This window comes from Carlito syrichta, unplaced genomic scaffold (assembly GCF_000164805.1).
Source record: "Carlito syrichta isolate Samal-C Ts95f unplaced genomic scaffold, Tarsius_syrichta-2.0.1 Scaffold306846, whole genome shotgun sequence".
NCBI lineage: Eukaryota > Metazoa > Chordata > Mammalia > Primates > Tarsiidae > Carlito > Carlito syrichta.
The window spans coordinates 301,139-319,714 of NW_007250942.1; the positions used below are offsets into that span (position 1 = coordinate 301,139).

An 18,576-nucleotide genomic window follows, 5' to 3' on the forward strand; every position below is an offset into this window, starting at 1 on the left:
CTTTCTTATAGTATTATAATTGTTCAAGGTCTGCTTATGAGTGAGAACATATGGTCCTCTGTTCTTTGTTTCTGTGATAGATTACTGAGTATGATCAACTCCAAATCCATCCAAGTTGTTGTGAAGTCCATATATTTGTCCTTCTTTATGGCTGCATAATATTCTATTGTGTGTATGTATATATGTACCACAGTTTTTTAATTCAGTCCAGCTTTGATGGGCAACGCGGTTGGTTCCATGTTTTTGCTATTGTGAATAAGCTGCAACAAACATACATGTGCAGGTATCTTTTTCGTAGAATGATTTGAGTTCCTCTGGGTGTATTCCCAATAGGGGAATTGCTGGATCATATGGAAGGTCAATTTCTAGTTTAAAAGTGCTACTTTTCATTTGAAGGGATAGTTTTTCCATTAATAACCCGAAAACCTGAGCATTTTAACCAAGCCAATGACTGGTGAAATAAAAACATTTTTGGAATGATTCAGCTAAATTTTTGCCTACATGATTCGCTCTTTCTCAAAGAAGATCAGTGGCTCTGAGGGTCTTGCACTACTGTGCTGAAATTTTACTTGGGCCAACCACCTCTATATAGAAGGCGATGGAGCTTTCTTTGGGGAGTCATTTCTTTTTTCAGGGGCTCAGGAGATGAAATTCCTTTGAGGAATTCCTCAAAGGAATTTCATGAGAGTATTTTTCTCTTATGTTAAGAAAGTTGTTTCTCACTTTTATGGTGAATTTTAAGGGCAAATCTTTAAAAATGCGGTGTTGCTTAGAAGTGGAATTAAATTTAGAGTTAAAGAAGAGGCCTAGGTCCTTACCAGATATACAGTTTGCAAATTTTTTTTTAATCTCCGAGGTTGTCTTTTCACTCTGTTGTTTGTTTTCTTTGTTGTGACAGTGCTATTTAGTTTGATGTAATCCCACTTATCTATTTTTGTTGCTTGTGCTTTTGGTGTTATGTCTAAGAAATCAGTGCCAAGGTCAATGCCATAAAGATTTTCCCTTATGTTTTCTTCTAGAAGTTTTATAGTTTCAGGTCTTATATCTAAATAATCAATCCATTCTGAATTGATTTTTGTGTATGGTGTAAGGTGTGGGTCTAATTTCTCCTATAATTCAATAGAAAAAAACCAAGTAACCTATTTTTTTTTCTTTAGAGGGCAAAGGACTTGAGTAGACAATTCTCCAGAGAAGACATATGAGTGACCAACAGGTATATGAAAAGGTGCTCGACATTATTACTAGCAAGGGAAATGCAAATCAAACCACAATGAGATGTGACCTCACAACTGTTAGAATGACTATTATTAAAAAACAAAAACAAAAGATAACAAACACTGGTCAGGATATGGAGAAAAGGGAACCCTAGCTGCTGCTGGTAGGAATGTAAAAATGATACTGCCATTATGGAAAATCACAGGCTGGCTTCTCAAAACAATAAAAAATGGAATTACCCTGTGACCCAGCAATTCCATCCTGGGCACATATCCAAAGCATCGAAGTCAGGCTCCAGAGGAGGTTATCAGCACCCTGTGTTCATGGCAGCATTATTCACGACAGCTAAGATAAGGAGACAACCAATGTGTCCATCGGTGGGTGCACAGATAAAGAAAATGAGGTGTATACATACGATGGAACATTATTCAGCCTTAAAAAGAAAGAAATCCTATCATATGTGAAAACACGGATAAATCAGGAATACAGTAAGTGAAACGAGCCAGTCACAAAAGGATACGTACTGCATGGTTTCACTTATATGAGGTATCTAAAATAGTCAAGCTCGTAGGAAAAGAGTGGGATGGTGGTTACAGGGACTGGGGAGGGGCAATTGAGGAGCTGCCGTTCCACAAGTTTAAGGTTTCAGTTATGTAAGAACAGGTCCTAGGGATATGTTGTGTAACCTTGTACCTATTGTTCACAATTATGTATTGTTAACCTAAAAATTTGTTAACAAGCTAGATTAAGCTTAGCTATAAAGTAGCATTTCCCAGCTATAGCTAAAAAGTTTTTGATGGTATTTAGATTCATAGTTATTTACTGTTTTATTGATAGTTGCCTGGCAGTTTTATAAACTAGCAGAAGAGTGCATCTAGACCCTAGAAATAGAAACGGCACTGACCTAGAGGTTTCCTGGACTGAATAAACTTCTGTGAGAGGTATTGAGGACCTAGTAAATACAATTTCCCAGTAAAAGTAGCAAACTACACAAACACCAAGGCAGTGTCACTAAGAAAAGTTGAACACAAATAATTTTAGTGGGAATCCCAAAGCTTTGTAAGTCATGTCAGAGCATTAGATTTCTCTGAAATAAAGTGAATTAGCCCTAACCATGCTGATAAAAACCCCTAAGACCACCTTGCACGGCAATATATTCAATGTCACTCATATATCTCACCTCGAAATTTTCTTTTTCAAAAGCTTCCAGGGCCTCGGCGTGATTACTGCCTTCTGTTTCCAGACATTCGGTCAAATCACGACACCACATAATTTGAGAAATGGTCAGGATAACCTGCAGGAAAAACATCTTCCTTGAGTGCGTGCCGCATCTCGCCAAAAGGGGATTTAGAGACAGAAATTCAATGAGAGTGAGTTACTTGAGAAGGGTGGCCAGCAATCACCCAGTCTGTCCTCGGTTTGCCCTGATAGTCAGCGATGGCAGCTTTGCACAGGCGGCGCAAGGACGTGAACATGGCTTCTTCCACCTTGCCAAGCCATTCCTCCACGTTGCCTCGGGCCTTGAGGCCTTTTCCCAAGCTGACCTAGGGGATGATCAAGTAATGGCGAGATGGCTCGTGTGGACTTTGTAAGCTGTACATCTTCTGTACATCCAGACCTAACAACCCTGAGCTATGTTAATGCTAAAGCTTGCCACAAGCATTGGAACTGTCTACTGATGTTTCACTCTATGCCTGTCTTCCCCTGCTTCACTTATTGCTTTATTTTATGACTTCCCCTTGGAGCCAGCTCCCTGAAAGAAAAGTCTCTACACCCTCCAAGGTCTTATTCACTTGTTTTTATTTTAATACTTGCTACCATCAGATGCTTGCTCTGACCCCACTTCTCATTAAGGTGACCTGTGTCCTTCCAATGGAAAAGTCCAATGGACACTTTCCAGTCCTCACATTTATTTTTCAGAATTCCAGTGGCCTGTCTGTCCTGCTTGTTTTGGTCCCTTTTCCTCTCCCACCGTTCCTTTAAATTTCATGTTTCCCAAAGGTTCTATCCTTGCTCTTCCCCTTTCTCTTTTTCTGTACCAGGGATGAGAAGATTCTTTTGCAAGAGGACACATAAAATGTATATGGGTTCTTGGCCAGGCATGGTGACTCACACCTGCAATCCCAGTACTTCTGGAGGCCACAGAGAGAGAATCACTTGAGCCCGGGAGTTTGAGATCAGCCTGGGAAACAAAGCAAGACCTCATCTCTACAAAAAAAAAAAAAAAATGAAAGGAAAAAAAAAAAAGCTTGGTGTCATGACACACACCTGTAGTCCTAGCTACTGGGGAGGCTGAGGCAGGAGGATCCCTTAAGCCCGGGAATGAGAGGCTTCAGTGAGCTGGGATCGTGCTGCTACACTCCAGCCTGAGTGACAGAGTGAGACCCTGTCGAGAGAAAAAAAATGTTTATGGGTTCTTGCTATTCCCACAGATACACCACTGTCCTCTAACTGGACTCATTTTCTTGGCATTTTCCTGTATAGTTCCTCTGTCTGGGATGTTCTACCCTTCCACATCCTCATGGCAGACACTCCATCTTCCTTGTGTGTGTGTGTGTGTGTGTGTGTGTGTGTGTGTGTGTGTGTATGCACACATAGAACTCTCCTCTGTGAAGTCACTTGGTTTCCTCATAGCCTGCTAAAGCATTTACTGTCTTGGTGTTCCCCATATACTAGGGATTGCACAGTGCCCTGGAGATGCCACCAGTGACTAACCAGTGCTCCTTGTGCACTGCTCTAAGTAATTTGCATATAGTAACCCCTGATTATTCCACTAATCAGGTACTATTCCCAATCTCCATTTCATAGGTGAGATTAAAGGGTGACACTTAAATCTTGGTGGCCTGGCAATAGAACTGGGGTTCTTTTCCAGGTCACTATTGTGCCTCTTATGAAGAGTCAAGTAAGATATGGTTCCAGTGTTCTCCATCTGTTTCCAAGAACAGAATGTACATCCCTGTTGTTGCATTTTCTGTGGGGCTTTTTAATTGCTTGACCGTTTCTCCACTAGACTTTGAGCTCTCTGAACGCAAGAATTTTATCTTGTTTATCCAGGAGGCTGCTGAACCAGCAGAGTGCCTGGCTTGCTCAGAGCGAGAATGAATTGACTACTAGGCTCAACCCTGGAAGAGTAACAATAGAATTACAAACAAAAAGCACCTCACCCTTTCTCCCTCTGGTGACAGCATCGCTAAAATGTCATTAGTATAAACCTTTTCAGGCTCTCCGTCGATACCAGGGATTTTTCCTTCAGCGGGGGTCATGAGAGCAAATTCGAGCCTTGAAATGGAGTCGAAGCATTTCCTTAGGTGTGGCTGAACAGCCTGGGGGTTTCGTGTCTGTGCCAGGATCTCCAGAAGCTCATCATTTGACAGGAAGTAAAACCTGAATTCAAGAACATCCTTAGAATATAAATAAATTTTAGCTAAGCGTAAGGAATAAATCCCTCAGCCACATCTCTTCTCTATCCACGGATTTCTTGGACCTCCAGTTATACTGGTCCTGGGTTATCAGAGGCCACATATCTCTAAATGGTTGCTATGAAGATCAGGCATGTGGCATCTCAAACGCCTAGAATTAATGTCTGGTACATAATAGATATTTTTTCATAAATACTGTAAACATTCTGGCTCTTGTGATCATACTTACTTGCTCACTATCCGTCTTACTAGGCTTCGGGTTCCTTGAGTGCCAGTATGCTATTTGTGTTCCTTAGAACCCAGTTCAGTGCCTCACACATACCTGGTGTTCAATACATCGTTTGTTGGACAGGTAATAGATGGGTGAGCTGTTGCAGAAGAACCTTATTTTCTATGAAAGTTCACTGAGGAATATTCTCTTAACCCAAAGGCACATGCTATTCCCTGCAGCATGGGATACTATGAAAGGTGGCAGAATACAATCTTGCCAACATAACAATTTTCAACTATACTATATGAGGCTATACCTATAAGAAAAAAAAATCATTTTGTATATATTTCAATGTCATTACCAGTGGGATGGATAAATAAAATTGTGAACTCATAGAAGACCATTTTGCTATAGACCAGGGGTTAGTAAATGACACCCCATGGGCCAAATCTGGCCTGCCACCTGTTTTTGTAAATAAAGTTCAATTGTCACACAGCCATGCAGACATACTGTCTGCCAACTCCTTTTGTGTTATGATAGCAGAACTGAATAAATGCAGCAGAGACTGCACGGCCTGCAAAGTCTTGCATATTTCCTGTGTGACCTTTTATTTTTTAAAAATTGCTGATCCTTGTTCTTGCTAACTAAAAATATTCTTCTAAATGCCAGTCTTCATGTAAAACAGTTTCTGCATTATGCTCACTCTCTCTAAATCACTCCAAAGAAATTTCATTTATCATCCTCACTGGCAATCATTCTATAAACAGGTTAGAGCAATTATAAGTTAAGATAGTGGATTTCATTATATATATATTTTTCAAATTTCAAGGGTCCTTTTTACTGCTGTCCCTATTTCTAACTCTTCATGCTATGAAGGACTAAGTACACACACCAACATTCAGTAAATGGCCTAGATTGTTGGTTGTCAACTGAGTAATGTCTCTGCATCAGGGAGAGGCTGGAATGACATGTCTCAGAATCTCTTTCCGGTAAGAGTTCAGATTCTATTTTGCCCATGGGATGCTCTCTCACGTGGCCAAGAAAGTAGAATCGAAGGAGAAGCCATTATGGATGGATGGATAGACTGGGGTGGGGGTGGGGGGGATTTTGTCTTGAATTTACAGGTGTCCTTCTGACAATCGCCCTCTTTCATGCTGCAGGGAGCTGACTTTGTCTTAGCCAAGATCTCTGCCAGGACTTCCAGCCTTCCTCAAAGTGGTTCTCAGTTCTCCCCTTCTTTGTCTAGCATCTGTGAAAACCTCTAATTCTCTGTATGAAACATTTACTCTGAATACCTAGGGTGGCTTCTGTGTTCCTGACCAAACTTTGTCCAAGTAGTGTAACTAGATATTAAAATGTAACTATTTCATTTTCGGTTTTGGCTGGAGCGTTAGGACTACAGTTGCAATCATTTCCACATTTCAAAATGATGTGCCAGGTCACCTGGGACTGATTGATAAGGTGATGGATATAGAGAGGTGTGCTAACCCTCTATGCCTGCGAAGAAGGGTGGGTGTCACACTACTCAAGCATATGCATCTTGAAGAGCTTAGTGTGTGTCCTTGCCAAGTAACTTAAGGAAGAGTACTCAGGCAACACAAGTCTCCTTAAACTTTCATGCACACATCTGTACACACATACACAACGCACGTGCACACACTCATTCAACAGTAAAACAATGCTGCAACTAAGAATTTTCCAGCATCTTAAATACTTGACCCATCTAAATCTTTACTAATATCTTTATCCCCCACCCCTTTCTTTTTACTAATATCTTTGTCCTTGAGAGTTACATTTCCCCTGTCAAGATACTAGCTGGAATTTTCATCAGCATAGATCTTGCTTGTTTCTCTGTCTGGTTTCCTGATGTTCTGAAGTTATAATCATAACCTCAAATTCACTCAGAATTGTAACTGCTAAAAATATCTTGTGTTGCTTTATAAACTTACCTTGGAAAGATAACTCTTTTTGATTCTAAATATGCCTCTAGACACTTCTGAATTTGGTCGAGTAATGCGTTATTGTTTTGAAAAGTCTCTAGAAGCCCTGTTCATTGAAAAAAAAAGATGGATAAAATTGGCCTAAAATAAACAAAGAGCATAATTTTAAGTGGAAGTAAAATATGTTAGTGACATTTGAAAAGCTTTGTTATTATTTGATAAATAGTCTAATAAATTGAAATTGGGGATTGGCTAATCATTTTAATTATTACTTTTGATAATAAGCTAACTTTAATATTAATTTTAACATTCACTAAGTCTGAACAAGTGCATTTAATTTTTAGCTGGCCTCCCCACTTTCTGAGGGCCAGGCAAGCACAACCGAAGCCAAATAGCTTTTCCTTGACTCTCCAAACAAAGCCAGTCTTTACGTACTGCCCATTCCCTGTCACTTTCACACTCGTGTCTTTTCTGTGTTCTCTGACATCTCTAAAGACTTAAATTGGGCAATGGGATAGTTCCTTAAGTAGAAAGATCCATATCTCACTTCCCTTCATAGTTTCAGTGCCTTTTGTGGGAGCTGACTTCCCCACCTGCCCCAGAATCAGATCTGCAATCTTGACCACGGTCTCCCAGGCTTGTACGGAATGGTGACCCGATTCAATGCCCAGTCCCCCACCCAAGCACACTCACCTCTCTGGCCTCACCCTCAGGCCCTTCCCCTTGTGCATTCCACTCTACCCACACTGGCTTCCTTGCTAACAGTTGTGCATGAAAAGCATGCTCTCACCAGAGGAGTCTTGACTTTGCTCTCCTTGCCTCCTCCAACTGTTCTTCCTTAGATCACATACATATCTCTCTCCCTCCTTCCTGCAGGTTTATCAAAAAAGCCTTCGGTCTCTCTCTTTCTGTCTCCCTCTCTTCCTCCCTCTCCCTCTCTCCATCTCTCTCCCTTTCTTGCTCATTCGTCCTGCTTTATTTTCCTTCATCACTCTATCTATATATCTAAATGATAAATACAAGTCTGTACTTCTTATTTGAAATCCTTGGGGCCAGATGTATTTTAGAATCAGACATTTTTTAATTTCAAAAGTTATATTTTATAACAAGTCTACTTGGGACTGGGACAGCACTCTGTAATCACACATATTGGTTTTTTGCAGCAAAAGATTTGGACGCGACAATTAAGTGGATGTGGTAGGCAGAATAATGGCTCCTCAAAGATGATCGTGCCTGAAAAAATGTTCAGCCTCACTAGTCATCAAGGAGATGCAAATTAAAACTACACTGAGATACCACCTAACTCTGGTCAGAATGGCCATCATCAATAACTCAAAAAATGACAGATGCTGGAGAGGATACGGGGAGAAGGGAACACTTGTACACTGTTGGTGGGAGTGTAAACCAATACAACCTCTGTGGAAAACAGTGTAGCGATTCCTAAAAGTTCTAAAAATTGGCCTTCCATATGACCTCGCAATTCCCCTACTGGGAATATACCTGGGAGAACTCAAATCACTCTATAAAAAAGATACCTGCATACGTATGTTTATTGCAGCCTTGTTCACAATAGCAAGAATATGGAACCAACCATGCTGCCCATCAAAAGAGGACTGGATTTAAAAAATGTGGTACATATATACACAATGGAATATTACGCAGACATAAAGAAGAACAAAATCATGAACTTCGCAGCAACCTGGATGGAATTAGAATTTATAATACTGAGTGATCTCTCACAGAAACAAAGAGCTGAGTATCCCATGTTCTCACTCATAAGTGGACCCTGAACAACTACCATATTGCTATAAGAAAAGGATTGACAATCGCTGGAAGCTGCGGGGGGTGGGGGGCGGTCAGGGAGGTGGGATTGACAGTAGTTGATATCTGCCTGGGGAAGTGGGAGGCACACCTCATCCATCAACAAGTATAACTGCACAATGAGTATCTGTATACCTAACCCTGAATTGTACCCCACAATAAAAATTAAAATACAAATTAAAAAAGGAAAACAAAACAGATGATCACGTCCTAATCCCCCAAACTTGTGAATACGTGAGTGTACATGGAAAAGGAACTTGGCAAGTGTGATTAAATTAAGGATCATGAAATGGGGAATTATCTTGGATCATCACATCAGCCTGCATTCGTGGGAGGCAGGAGGGCAAAAGCTGAGAAGGAGATGTAAAGGTAGAAGCAGAGGTTGGCATGACATGAGGCTGGGAGAGAGCTACAAGCCAAGGGATGCAAGCAGCCTCTGAGAGTCCCGGGCAGTTTTCAGTTCCATCTTTCCATGTCATTTTCCCTTTCCGTTTCTGTCTTATGTAAAAGTATTTGAGCAAAGGAAATAGCCCAGCAAGCTGCAGGGAAGCTGTCTGGGGATATTAGCCAGTAGAGGCCACAGGCCACTATTTTCTGAATAACGGGTAAGCTTGCTAAGACTTGGATACAAAGCGTGAAGTTGAATAGCTATGTATGTATGCCCGGAAAGACTTTGATTCCACCTCCACAGACGTGGAACTCATCAAAACACATTCCAATCTCGAGACCAGAATTGCAATAAATGATATTTTAAAATGGTTTTAAAGAATTCATTAAAAATAAGGTGTGGAAATTTCTGTGGCTATAAATCTGAGGAGGAGCTTTAACAGATTAGATCAGCTGAGTGTAAACGCACGTCTTATCAGAATTGTGAGATGAAAACATCTCTGATACCTGTAGCAACATTCAAGACAGCAAGAAAGCAGGCAACCCTTAGGGTCCTCTCCCACTCTGGGAGATTTTCTGTCCTTTCAATAAATCCTGCTTTTAAAAAAAAGAAAAAAGAAAAAGAAAAGCAGATTCTTATGTTCTAAAAATACAAACTAAGCTGAGGGATAACAGTGATAGTTTAAAAGTCCAGTGTTCCACTTACATTGCTTAGCGAGAGTGTCAAATGTAAATACTCCCAGTCAACGACGCTGAACAGAATCGAGGGTTGAATGTACCACATGTTATCAGATTCTCATAAGTGACAAACATTTTAGATGATTGGATGGAGAGACTTTTTTTTGCTTATTTTTAAAAATTTTGTTTGATACCTGGTTGCGTAGCAGCTCGAAGAGCGTTGGGCAGCCAGTTCACCTTCCTCATGATTTCCTTCCATGACTTGTCCACCTGAAGGAACATCTTGGCCTCAGCTGGCAGTTGCCTCTGTATATCTGGGGCATTAAAAATACTTTCTAGGTAGAGCCAGTTTCTCTGGCAGTTCAGCCACTCTTCCTAGGAGAAAAATATGGATATTATCAAATCTTTTATGATAATGTGACATATGGCTACATTAAAAAAAAATCATTACAGAGGGAATCACTATATCTTTGTCCTTGAGGGTTGATTCATGGCCCTTTGGGATTAAATTCCTTGAAGGGTCCAAGACTCACTCCTGTCTGGTTTCATCCCTCTCTTTGCTGAGTCTGAGTTATAATAAGTCTACTGTGTGGTCACCAGAATGGATCCAGAGAAACATGACTAAAATGCCTGCAGGAGACATTCAGGAGGCAGCAAGATGCTTACTTAAAGGAATCTGCGTGGTTGGGAAGGAGGCAAGTTCAATGACTATTTCCAAATGGATATAAGGTCATCATGAAAAAAGACTGTTTTTTCTTTCATCTCAATGATGACTACATTCTTCCCTCATCTTAAAAAAAAAAAAAGTAAAACCTATATATAACAGGACAAGTTGTCAATATAGAAGAGTGGGAGGAAGAAGAAAATGATGCATTTCCTCCTCCCTTTAGAGACAACCATTGATAATAAAAGAAATCAGAAATGCAGAGTCAGAAACTAAAAGTCTGAAGACTTTACCTTTCCTGGTGCCTCCTGCCACTGCATGTGTGGGCCCAGTTTCTGTGAAAGAGCTTGTCACTTCTCACTCTAGATTTGGTAGTTACACCTACGCTCTAATGTCACAACCACTTTCTGGTTCATCTTGGGTCTTGCGTTTTCTGAATAGATAATTCTCTGGAGGGCCCCTACTCTTCACCAAGACCTCTATGAAGAATGCCACTGCTCTCCAGTCTGGGCGACAGAGCGAGACTCCAACTCCAAAAAAAAAAGTTAAAAAAAAAAAGAATGCCCCTTAACTTTGATCTGTAGTCCCGCCTTTCACTGGGCTCAGCTGTCACTCCAGAAGGCTAGACAAGGATCAGACAATGTGGTGTTCATTGTGGAGGAAAGATTCCTGAAAAAACTTTTTTTTGAAACAAAGTAGGCACCAATTATCTTTTCCCTCTTACTGCCTTTATTAGTTCACAGATAACTTTCGTTCCAGAATAGATAGAAACATAAACATACTTAAGTCAAGCTAAAAATCTGAAGGAAGAGATTGGATGGGAACAAAGTGAGATCATTGTAAGTGGTTTGTTTGTTTGTTTGTTTGTTTGACTATGAGATAATCTAAGGTAGAATAAAATCAAGAGGAGATGTGTAACCCAAAGAAGGGGTTCAAGAAGACTTCAGGCAACAATGAGCGTTTTCCAGTAGATACATGACCATAACAAACTTTATTGTTGCCTTATTTTAAGAAATTACCCCTGCCACCCCAACCATTAGCAACCACCCATCAGCAATGAGGCAAGACTTGCCACCAGTCAAAATACTATGGGTCACTGAAGGTTCACATAATTGTTAGAATTTGTTAGTGACGAAGTATTTTAAAATCAAGGTGTATATATATTATTCTTTTTAGATATATTGTAGTGCTATCGCACACTTAATAAAATACAGTATAGTGTAAACAATACAGTACTTTAACTTTTAGTACATAACTTTTATATGTACTAGAAAACTAAAGAAATCATGTGACTTTCTTTATTGTGATATTTGCTTTATTTTGGTGGTTTGCAACCAAACCCACACTATCACTGAGGTATACCTGTACAAGGGTGATGGTAATAACATGAAGCTGTATAAGTATGTAAAGAAAAATTCAATACATGTGCTCTCCCTTACATTCTAATCATAACTTGTTGATAATTGAATCTCACATTCTGAAGCCATATATATTTAAATAATGGAACAAATTATTTCCAAGGTCCCTGTGACTCTCTGATTTTCCAAGCCCATGAATTTAAATTATCCTCACTTACCAGTGTTTGATTAAATAACGCAAGTTGTTTTTGCCATTCGTCCACTCGCGTTTTCAGTGGACCAACGTAACGTGATGAGGCAATGGTTGCAATGTTGATGGTGCTATCATCAAGAAGGACCTTTAAAGAAAGGGGGAGCACTCTGTGTAATTGTGCTCTCAGCAGCATTTCAGATATTTAATCTCAAGAGTCCACTTAAAGACCAATTCTTTGAATTAATTGCTTAGCCCCACCTACTGCTTACTGTTCATCAATTTCTCCTCCTTATTTTCATCACTGTGGCTTACAGCCCACTATGATGTTCTCTCAGATACCACCCGGGGACTTCTGATCGCCACATTTCTGCTGTTCCTTTAATTATTAATGGCACAAGTTTTTGTTTGGTTCAACAAATCTTCTCCTCTCTTCTACTCTCTGCCCTCACTGTCATGTAACTGATACTGTCTTACAAATTTGGTCATAAAGGCCAGCCTTTGTTTCTCAAAATACCCTTTGCTTGCAAAATTAGCTGTCTTCTGTTCAATAGATTATAACTTTCTCTCAATTACCTCGAGGAAGAGAAAACTGAACTCATTCATATCGGCCTCCAAGTAATTATGACAATTTTCTCTCCATCTCTTTGCCTTACAATTCCTTCTCACACAACAGTAACCCTCACAGAACATACAACTTTTAAAAAAATGTGTCTGTTAATCTGAAGGACTTAATGGTTTGTTTCAATGACAAAGGTCTTGAGAGAAGAGACCCTGTCTCCTGGTACCATGTAGCTTAGACTGACTGATCTTCTCTTTGGGTCTGCTCTCACATCCATTGCCCAAAAGTCTGTCTGGTCTTGCTCTTTCAACCTACGTCTAGAAAATCCATTTCATCTCCAGTTCTGGTCTGGGTACACCCCACAAGGTCAGGGTTTTGCCTTTTAAGTTGGGCTACATGACCTGGCTCCCTTTGCTAAACAAATGTGCCTTCAGATTTTAAGTGACCAAGAATATTCCAAACACATGGGTTAGGTTTATCTTCTTTTGTGGTTGCTAGTGCATGGCCATCTTCTCTTAATCTCAAAAAATTCAAGTGAATTTAGCTTCTCAGTGTACTATAAACATGAAATGCTCATTCATGTTTCTTTGCCTTGTTTGAATGGGTAAATGCTTTTTATTATTTTCTATGTCTAACAAATCTCATCTAATCTTTTAAGGTCTAGCTTCTCATACCTGGTCTAGGAAGAATTCTCTGATCCCTCTGCATTTCTAAATTACTCAATAGTTACCAACTATAAGATTACAACACACACAAACACACACACACACACACACACACACACACACACACAGACACACACACAGACACTCACATATATACATATATACACCATTTTTATTGCTTTACTAAATATTTCATGTACAAGTATTCATATCAATTATCCATATTCTTTTCTTTCTTTCCCAATGAGATTTTTTTCTTATTTAGTGATTCTCATATTTTATTTCCTCATTATAATTTCTTGCAGAAGATTTAGGACTAAGCGTGGCTATAACCTTTACCAAAAGTTTTCAGTAATCCAGTCACCCACCTGTATGTCATCTGTGCCACCCAGGATAAAAACATCTTTGGAGTCACGATGAGGGAGAATGGTAAATTCAGTTGTTTTCCAAGAATCCTCCACCTAAAAACAATTCATTTCTTAAGGACCTTTACATTCACTTACATTTAGGTACTCAATAAATGCATGTAGAATGAAATAAGTAAAAACTCCATCATTATCCCATTTTCCTCTTTATTGTCCTTAAATTTAAAAAATTCTATTCTTGGTTAGATGGCACTAATTTGGTTAATTTTCATTGGAAAATCCATGGTTAATATATATAAACAACTTGTGATACTTCAATGAGTATTCCCTTTCATATTATGCTTTTACTAAAAGAAAAAATTCTTTTTATGCAGGTGATTGGCAGGTGTGCATGTATTTTTAGGGTCAGAAAGTACTGTCTGAAGAAAGAAGATCTTCTCAACGTCTTTTGAAGCATTTAACAGTTAGATTTCTCTGGTAGTTTGGAAAGTCATACATTTTGGTTTAAAATATCTCTCTTTATATGTGATTCTTTATCTAAGCATCATACTTCAAACTCTGTTGCCATAAAGCTCCTGTTGGGCTCTAGGCTAAACAGAAAGAGATGTATAGAGCTGATAACAATAATGATGAAAAACAAGTATAAAAAAACAGCTTGTAATAAGTGAAAGCTGTAATGTTGAAAAATATACCCAGATAGCCAAAAGTTGACTTTCTTCATGTTGAATCTGAAAACCTTTACATTCCCTGATTTTCAGAATAAACATTTTTTGATACAAATATACATTTCCCAGATTTACCTTTTTAAGAAGTATTTCTAAGGCAGCTTCTCCAGAAGCCTGTCCAGATATGTCCTGGATTTCTTGAGCAAAGTCAAAAATATGCAACTCGGAGAGCCTCTCCAAGGTTAAGGGAATTTCAGCATCCACCAGGCTGGCATCAACTGTCTGTTCAATGGCTGCCCAATGTCTCGCCTTCAAAGTTGGGTTCCTCAAGTCAATGATAATTGGAAGCTGGAAGACAAATGCTTTCAGAGGCACCGTGCTTTTTATCTTAAAAAAGTAATCCAAGGCTTCTGGTTTCAATTTGCGAATGCAGAGAGCTGTAAGGAACACCACTAACACTATGACAACAAAGAAAAATCTGGACAAACTGCAGATGAATGGTTTTTATTGAACTCCTCAGAATATTGAGTTTGCAATTGACTCAAAATTTGGGTAGAAACTAACAGCCATAGGTTTCTGCACAGGAAGAAACAGTAACTGAGAAATTTCTTACCTAGGGCAGATTTCTTGGGATGTCATGTCTGCTAGTAAGAACATTCGGCTAAATTTTAAAAATAAATTGCTAACGACTGAGTGGGCGATAGCATGAGAACGTAAAATCCCTGGGCCTACGAATGTAAGGGTGTTGATGGGAAAGATGGTAAAGAATCCTAAGAAAGCTTCCCTTATGGTCGGGCTTAGGGAGGGAAACAGTAATCATGATGGTAACTCTAACTGACTGATCTCCCCTTAGCTCCTCCGTCAAACAAAACCCCTGATGTGCAGAGAAAAAAGCAACACACCTTGTCACCTTAAGGCGCTGGTGATATAACTCACTGCACATGTCTGCATATAACTGGAGAAATGGAACATGAGGGGAAAAAAGAGTCTATCCTGGGGCAGGGACAGAAATACAGGTTAGACTCAAAAGCGGAGGAGGGGAATCAGAAGCCCCTGGGGAATCAGAATTCTGAAGGCAAGAAACACAATGACTCGCTAAGATAAAGCCTCCTCACCATTCCCACCAGGCTAATAAGTATTAAGTAGGGAGATAACAGTGGAAGCTTCAAGAGAGTGGGAAGCTTCAAGAGAGATTCTCAGTGGGGCACAATACAAAGAGAAGATTCAAGGTCAGGGGGAAACTGAAGTGGAAAAAGTAATAACCTTTGGTAAACCCACCTAAACCCTTAACGGAAGGTATCAGTAGAAAAACACCTATGGTGCACTTAGTGTAACCACAACATCAGTTCTAAAACTTAGTCCAGTTCCTAACTAGATTGAACACAGTATGCCACACAGAAAGCCACTAGCAGAAAAGTTATGCTCATCTCCAAGCATAAACATCCATTACCTCAGTATTTGCTTTATTATATAAGATACATGGTGTTCACCAAAAACTTGAGGCAAGGAAAACCACATATCTAAGAGACAATGATCAGAAGTGGACTCAGACTGACACAGATGCTGTCAATAGAGAATTTAGTATGACTATAATTAGCATGCTAAAGAATCTAATGGAAGAGGTAGGTAACGTGCAAGATTAGTTGGGAAATGGCAAGAGATAAAAAAAAGTATAGTTAAAAATAAAACAAAAATGCTGTAAATAAAACGACAGCAAGAGAAAAAGAATGCTTTTTTTTTTTTTTTTTTTAAAGATATTGAGTACAATTCGGGATTAGTGGTCATCATACAGGTGACGTTTGGGCCTTCCCATTAATTTCACTTTGTTTGGTTTGGGATCAGGTATCGTTATTGTTGTTATGTGACTCACCCCGCTTCCCCTGGCAGTGTCCTGCTGCTGCCAATCCCTTTCTTGTAGTATTATGATAAATGTTCAGGATTCACTTATGAGTGAGAACATGTAGTACTCAGTTCTTTGTTTCTATTATAGATCACTGAGTATGATAGGCTCTAAATCCATCCAAGTGGCTACAAAGTTCGTATGTTTGTCCTTCTTTATGACTGTGTAATAGTCTATCGTGTATGGGTACCACATTTTTTTTATCCAATCCTTTTCAGTGGACAGCATGGTTGGTTCCATGTTTTTGCTATTGTGAATAGTGCTGTAGTAAACAGGTGTGTGCAGGTATCTTATTTGTAGGATGATTTGAGTTCCTCTGGGTGTATTCCCAGAAGGGGAATTGCTGCATCCTACAAAAGGTCGATTTTCAGATCTTTTAGTGTTTCTTTTAGAAAACACTGTTTTCCACAGAGGTTGTACTAATTTACACTCCCACCAACAGTGTAGAAGTGTTCCCTTTTCCCTGCATCCTCTCCAGCATCTGTTGTTTTTTGAGTAATTGATGATAACCATCCTGACTGGGGTTAGGTAGTATCTCAGTGTGGTTTTGATTTGCATTTCTCTGATAAGTGAGGCTGAGCATTTTTTCATGTATCTGTTGGCTGCTCATATGTCTTCTTTTGAGAAGTGTCTGTTCATATCTTTTGTCCTTTTTTTTTACTACCCCCCCAACTCTGTCCATTTTTTAATAGGGCTATTGGTTTTGTTTTGTTGTTGTTTTTTTTCCTTTTGGCACATTTGAGTTCCTTCTAGATCCTGGATGTTAGTAGGCCTTTGTCAGACATACAAATGTTTGTTTCCTATTCTGTGGGTTGTATCCCCACTCTCTTATGGTTTCTTTTGCTTTGCAGAAGCTTTTCAGTTAGGTAAGTTCCCACTTGTCTATCTTATAGCTTATGATATGGGCTTTCAGGGTTTTGATCAGGAATTGGCTGCCTATTCCAATTTCTGTAAGGGTGTCTTGTGCACTTTCTAAGATTCTTACAGTTTGAGGTTTTACATTTAGGTCTTTGATTCATTTAGAAGTTGATTTTTATATGTGGTGATAGGTAGGGGTCCTGTTTCATTCTCTTGCATGTGGTCAGCCAGTTTTCCCAGAACCATTTACTGAGTAGGTTCTCATCTCCCCAGTGGGTGTTGGTGGAGGCTTTGCTGAAGATGAGTTGGTTGAGAAATTGAGGTTTTGCTTCCAGAATCTCTATCCTGGTCCATTGGTCTAAATGCCTTTTCTTTTACCAATATTAGCCTATTTTGATTGTCGTAGCCTTATAATAAAGTTTAAAGTCTGGAAGTGTGATACTTCCTGCTTTGTTGCTTTTGCTGAGGTCTGTTTTGATTATTTGTGGTCATTTATGTTTCTTTATGAATTCCTGTATTGTTGTTTCCAGGTTTGAGAGGAATGATGTTGCTAATTTAATGGGTATTGCATTGAATCTGTAGATTGCCTTTGGTAGGATGGACATCTTAACAATATGGATCCTTCCAATCCATGAGCATATTTTTCCATTTGTTTGTGTTTTCTTGAATCTCTTTGAGCAGTGTTTTGTAGTTTTCATTGTAAAGATCTTTGACTTCTCTGGTTAGGAAGATGCCAAGGTGTTTCATTTTTGTAGTGGCTGTTGTGAATGAGATTGTGCTTTTTTTTATTTGGTTCTCTGCCTGTTTGCTGTTGGTTTATAAAAATGTGGCTGTCTTTTGCATGTTTTTTTGTTTTTGTACCCTGAGATTTCTGCCAAAGTCCTTTATCAGTGCAAGGAGATTTTTTGACAGATTCTCTTGGGTTTTCAGTTATAGAATCATACTGTCAGCAAAGAGGGATAACTTACCTCCCTCTTTTCCTATTTGGGTAACCCCTTTTCTTGTCTGATTACTCTAGCTAGGACTTCCAACACTATGTTGAACAGGAGGGGTTAAAGTGAACAGCCTTATCTTGTTCTGGTTTCAGGGGAAATGCTAATTTCTGTTTAGCAATATGTTGGTTGTGGGTTCATCGTAGATGGTTCTTACTGTTTTGAGGTATGTTCCCTCTATTCCTGGGTGTTCAAGAATGTTTATCAAGAAGGGATGCTGGATTTGTTGAAAGTTTTTTCTGTGTCTAATGATATAATCATGTGGTTTTTGTCCTTACATCTGTTGATGTATTTAATTACATTTATGATCTTGCAGATGTTGAACCAGTCCTGTTTCCCAGAAATGAAGCCTATTTGGTCATGGTGAATAATTTTTGAGATGTTTTGGATACAATTTGCTAGAATCTTGTTAAGAATTTTTACATCTTTGTTCATCAGGGATATTGGCCTGTAGTTCTCTTTCTTTGTTGGATCTTTACCTGGTTGGGATATCAGTGCGATGTTAGCTCCAAAATGGTTTGGGGAGAGTTCTGTCTTTCTCAGTTGTCTGGAATACTTTCAATAGAATTGGTTTCAGATATTCCTTGTTTGTTTTGTAGAATTCCACTTGAAAGCTTTCTGGCCCAGGACTTTTTTTTGGTAGGTAGTTTTCTTATGACAGAGTCAATTTCCTGGGTTGCTATTGG

General features: G+C 39.2%; 1 protein-coding gene across 1 annotated transcript in view; it reads right to left on the reverse strand.

Annotated features, from left to right (window-relative positions):
• DNAH6 (dynein axonemal heavy chain 6) overlaps positions 1-18,576 on the reverse strand; it is a 310,610-nt gene that overhangs the window by 187,558 nt on the left and 104,476 nt on the right. Inside the window, exons 18-25 of the mRNA XM_008063442.2 lie at positions 14,276-14,488; positions 13,479-13,571; positions 11,912-12,031; positions 9,866-10,046; positions 6,795-6,891; positions 4,380-4,599; positions 2,595-2,759; positions 2,396-2,509 (exon numbers count right to left, since the gene is read on the reverse strand). Of these exons, the coding sequence (XP_008061633.1) occupies positions 2,396-2,509; positions 2,595-2,759; positions 4,380-4,599; positions 6,795-6,891; positions 9,866-10,046; positions 11,912-12,031; positions 13,479-13,571; positions 14,276-14,488 (1,203 nt within the window). The remainder of the gene's footprint in view (positions 1-2,395; positions 2,510-2,594; positions 2,760-4,379; positions 4,600-6,794; positions 6,892-9,865; positions 10,047-11,911; positions 12,032-13,478; positions 13,572-14,275; positions 14,489-18,576) is intronic.